General features: G+C 36.9%; 1 protein-coding gene across 2 annotated transcripts in view; it reads right to left on the reverse strand.

Annotated features, from left to right (window-relative positions):
- Nucleotides 1-2,403: 2,403 nt before the first annotated feature.
- The window catches only part of Pgm2 (phosphoglucomutase 2), a gene marked incomplete at its 5' end in the record, with an annotated part of 27,621 nt that continues 25,218 nt past the window's right edge, over nucleotides 2,404-4,806 (reverse strand). Inside the window, 2 exon segments of one of the 2 annotated variants that reach the window (XM_013518109.1) lie at nucleotides 2,404-2,800; nucleotides 2,921-3,066. In XM_013518109.1, coding sequence (XP_013373563.1) covers nucleotides 2,964-3,066 — 103 coding nt within the window. 2 annotated transcript variants of the gene reach the window in all.

Raw genomic sequence — 4,806 nt, forward strand, 5'->3', positions numbered from 1 at the left:
TTACTAGAACTATGTTGAAGAGGAGTGGTGACAGGGGACAGCCTTGTCTTGTTCCTGATTTTAAAGTGAAAGCTTTCAGTTTTTGTCCATTTAGTATGATGTTGGCTGCTAGTTTGTCATAGATGGTTTTGATCAGATTGAGGTAAAGACCATTGATTCCTATTTTCTGTACGGTTGTTATCATGAATGAGTGTTGGACTTTGTCAAAAGCTTTTTCTGCATCTACTGGAGATGATCATGTGGTTTTTGTCTTTGGTCCCATTGATATGGTGTACTACAATGATTGATTTGCATATATTGAACCATCCCTGCATTCCTGGGATGAATCTCACTTGGTCATGGTGTATGATTTTCTTGATTCACTGCATTCTATTTGCTAGTATTTTGTTAAGTATCTTTGCATCTATGTTCATTAGGGAGATTGCTCTGTAGTTCTCTTTCTTGGCAGTGTTATCCAAGACCGCTTGGTCCTGTGTCCCTAGGCAGCTCAGGCATGCACAGGGTTGGGCCCAGATGTGAACCATGGTGTTTGGTATGCTATTTCTTAGAAATATGGGTGAGAAATAGTTGGGGGAATCCCCTTTTGGTCCAACTGAATCATCTGCTCATATGAGCTGCAGAGAAGTGGTCTCTTAGTTACTTTTTCATTGCTGGGACAAAATACTTGACACTCTCAATTTAAAGGAGGAAAGATTTATTTTAGCTCACTGTAGAAGTTTCAATCCACAGTCAGCTACCTCCAAGGAAGAACAGTATGGTGAAGGAGAAACAGCACATGATGTGACAGGCAGGAAGCAACAAGCAGCAAGCCTCTCTTCCCCTTTTTATTCCATTTGGGCTATATGCCTATTGGCTGGTGGCACCCACACCTAGGGTGAGCCTTCCTGTTATTCACACCGGAACTACGCTTGCTAAACCAATCAGTGAACTAACCCAGTTATCACATACCTGTAATCCAGTATCACACATCCATATCCAGCCACCCCCCAGAAGTCCCATCTATGAGGCTTTGAGGGACATCTATATATAACAAGCGGGGTACATCTGGACATTTATATGAGTTCTGTTTTCACCAGTTCCTCTCTCCTCAATTTTCCATCCTCTACATTTTTGTTGATGCTGGACTATGTGCTTGGAAGACTTTTATCATCAATCGCTACTCACTCCTGAAGGTAAAGCAGCTCAGTTGTTACATCTGTGAGGTTTTCTGGGCAGAAAACCCCTCTCCATATTTCTGAAGGGTAAGTACTTACAGATAACTCTATAATGTAACTGGTAGACATTTTTACGTACTAGCTCTGTGTAGTCTGTGAGTTTTATCATAGCAGGACTGGGTCTTAAACAGCTCTGTAATTCCCGACCCAAATTCTGTGATGCTGGTGACTTTCAGGGTATACACTCACAACAGTTAGTAGAAAGGATACTCACCTAACATTTCTTTTTCCCTTGGGTACAATCTGAGACTGGAAAATATTTTCAAACTAAAATAATTATGACTCCTAAAACAAAACAGTTGATAGTGTGTGTTGGATAGTCTAGATTTAATAGTTCTGGTAGGGATGGCTGTGGTAACACATGCCTGCAATCCTAGCACTCAGAAGGCTGAGGCAGGAGGATTGAGAGTTCAAGGCCAGCCTAGGCTACATGGAAATGCTATCTAAAAAAAAATTCTAGTGGGACACAAACTGTGTATCATAAAGGTACAAAAACAGCTTTTTCCTTTACTTTTGATACATGAATGTCAGTAATATTGTAAATTCATTTTTCAAACCTGCTAATAACCATTTACGTTGACTGTAGTAATAACAATGGCAATGATTTGCTTTAAAAATTGAAACAGGGCTAGGATATAGCTCATTGGTAGAACACTTGCCTAGTGTGTGTGAGGCTCTGTGTTCAAATCCTGGCACTGAAAAAAAAACAAAAAACAAACAAGAAAAAATCGGTATAAAATCTGTAAAATATAGAAAGAAAAATTCAGTACTAACTCATGTGTGCACAAGTGGAATAGTTCTTTGTTTTTGTTGTTGTTTTTTGAGACAGGGTTTGACTACATAGTTGGGGCTGGTCTTTAACTCACTATGTAGCCCAGGCTGGCCTTGAACCCAGAGACTCTCCTGCCTCAGCCTCCCAAGTGGTAGGATAAGAAGTGTATCCCACCACGCTTGGCTCTTTAAGTAGAATGATTCTGAAAGGTTATGTGGGCATGAATTGTAAAGAGGTAGAAGGAATAGATTTTACTAAATCAAAAAATGAACAGTAAGCCGTTCTGTAAGTTATAAAGGCCTAATTGATTTACAGAGATAAAATGAACTTCCACAGGTTGAACAAAGACAGTTAAGCTGGTTTTTTCCTAGCATATATACAATATACAGCATCATGAGAACTAACAGGGTCAAAAAATAATCTTTTTAAAGCATCTTTTATTCCACTTTACATGTTCCTGTGAATTGCATTTTCCCCCAAACATGAATACAACATTTGATGCATTTATTTATTTTACTTTATAAGTATTTTACTTTATAAGTAACTGATAGAAATATAAATGTACATATACTTAAAAAGAGGCTATCTACATGATAGCCCAGAATTCAGAAACTGTATAGCTTTCTTCACTATTTCAACTATATGTAAAAAGAATTACAGTAGACATAGTTATGCAAATTAAGGCATGTTAGTTATAATCTGTTTTTGAAAGTTAGTTTTTTGTAAAGTCTTCATTTAGAAAACATAGTGGTCCGGCTTAACATTTTAACAGTCCTGCTAGTTTGCTAGGTTTAGCCATCTTTTCTTCAGTCACCTTAAAGATGAAACATAAAGCAATGAGAAATGTAGGTCTATTTAAAATGTATCAATACTTATAATAATGATAATTTAAATCACTTGGCCTTCAAAAAATTTCTTAAGAAACAAAGTTCACCTTCCCTGGTGGTACGTGTGATTATGTTCCGTGCTGGAATATTTCACTCTGACTTTGGCTGCAGATTATACTTCTGTGGCTGGAAAAAATGTTCTTCAATAGCATTGACTAGTTCATCCAGTTCCTTCTTCAGTTGCTCAGGATCACTGGAAAATAAAGGAGGAAAGAATCCAGAGGAAGGGGTTATTCGAGAGTACATGTTAAATGCCTCCTCGATTCACCAAGTGACACTGAAATTTAACCTCGAGTGGACGACGAAATCAGAAAAAATAGAAGTCCAGTGACTTATGCATGGGAACATATTTGTTGACTTGGGCAAAAAAAATCCCACGAGATGATAAGTATTATTTTCCCTAAAGGTTTTTTCCAACTTCCCCACTATAAACAAAATTATTCCTGTTTTTCTCATAAGGATTTTCAAAGAAACACCATTTTTGGTCTTGTATCTCTAAAAAAGCTATAATGTTTCTACCTAATAGCAGAGAAAATTTTCTTGGTTCTAATTGCCTTTAAAACCTACTGAACTTTTACCAACAATGTGAGTGTGAAGTCCTGAGTCTGCTAAGCTATGACTGTGTCTGATGAGGTTTGCCCTCAAGCTGTCAGAAGCTGAGCTACTCCTCTAGAAGGGATACTGTTGAGGAATCTCCTTACACATCTCAGGGCTAAAATGCCATGAAATGGGACTCTCCAGCAAATTGCGTTTGTTGAGCTACCTCCAGAACAAAACCACCACAACTATGTAAAGTATAAACATAAATCTAAGGAGACCAATCTCTCTAAGAAAAACAAATTTTTAAGGATTAAGGAAACAGTCATTTATATGCAAACAATCAGAAAGTAAACAACAGATAAAACTGACTTGCAGCTAAACAGGTTACTAGCGTGAGTTACTATAAATGCCTAAAACTTAGTATTTCAAAAGCTAACCCCATCATAATTTCCATTACTTCATGCTCAAACCTCCACAAAGCTTATGTGCAAAGTTTCTCTGAATGGAAATGACAAGCCCTATAACTAGTTAAGATTGTTTTTACAACCCAATAGTGAAAGAGTACAACTACAGCAATCAATTGTTATAGACATACACACTAGTTGGGCAAGGGGCTTGGCCTCCTTAAGGCCCAGATTCCTCATCTGTAAAACTGGGATAAAGACTTGGATCTTCTCAAGAGAGCTGTTGTACACACTGCGATATAAAGGAATTAGCACAGAACCTAGCATAAAGACCTCAATAAATGTAGCTACCATTATACTTACTTTTATCCCTACTGGCCACGTATACAGAAATTATGCTTCATAAATACACATCAATCACACTAGTCTTTTAGACCTTTTTCCTTCTCTATAACTTGTGCTTTGAAGAAAATAACTGTCCTCCATTATTATTTTTTTTTTTTGCTACCAGAAATTGAACTCAGGACCTCAAGCTTGCCAGACAGGCACTGTGCCCCTGAGCTCTATCCGTGGCCCCCATAATTATTTTTTAAAAATCTTCAAACTAAAAACTCAGTGAATTTATTATCAACTTACTTATTAATCAAGCTTGGCTTTTAACCATGGCACATATGTATATTGATTCCTTTTATATATTGGTCTGTTTAATGTTTCTGACACTGTGCTTCTTATGAGCAGAAAAAAAATCAGTACTACTGTATGGGGTTTAGTGATGTAATCACTTCTAAAACTAAAGTTTTGTCTTACTCTTCCCTATTTTAATCACTAAAATGTTCCATTTTTAAATTAAATTGTGAGAATATTTATGAACATCTTAAAATCAACAACAGGATACACTTCACCAGTTTAGGAATTCCTGTTTCTGAACAGTCTAAATGCAGGAGGATCATTTTATGGAAACACATACCAAAGTATTATATGTAAGTAGA

The sequence above is a fragment of the Chinchilla lanigera genome, unplaced genomic scaffold (genome assembly GCF_000276665.1).
Source record: "Chinchilla lanigera isolate Chin_1 unplaced genomic scaffold, ChiLan1.0 scaffold00042, whole genome shotgun sequence".
In the NCBI taxonomy this organism is placed as follows: domain Eukaryota; kingdom Metazoa; phylum Chordata; class Mammalia; order Rodentia; family Chinchillidae; genus Chinchilla; species Chinchilla lanigera.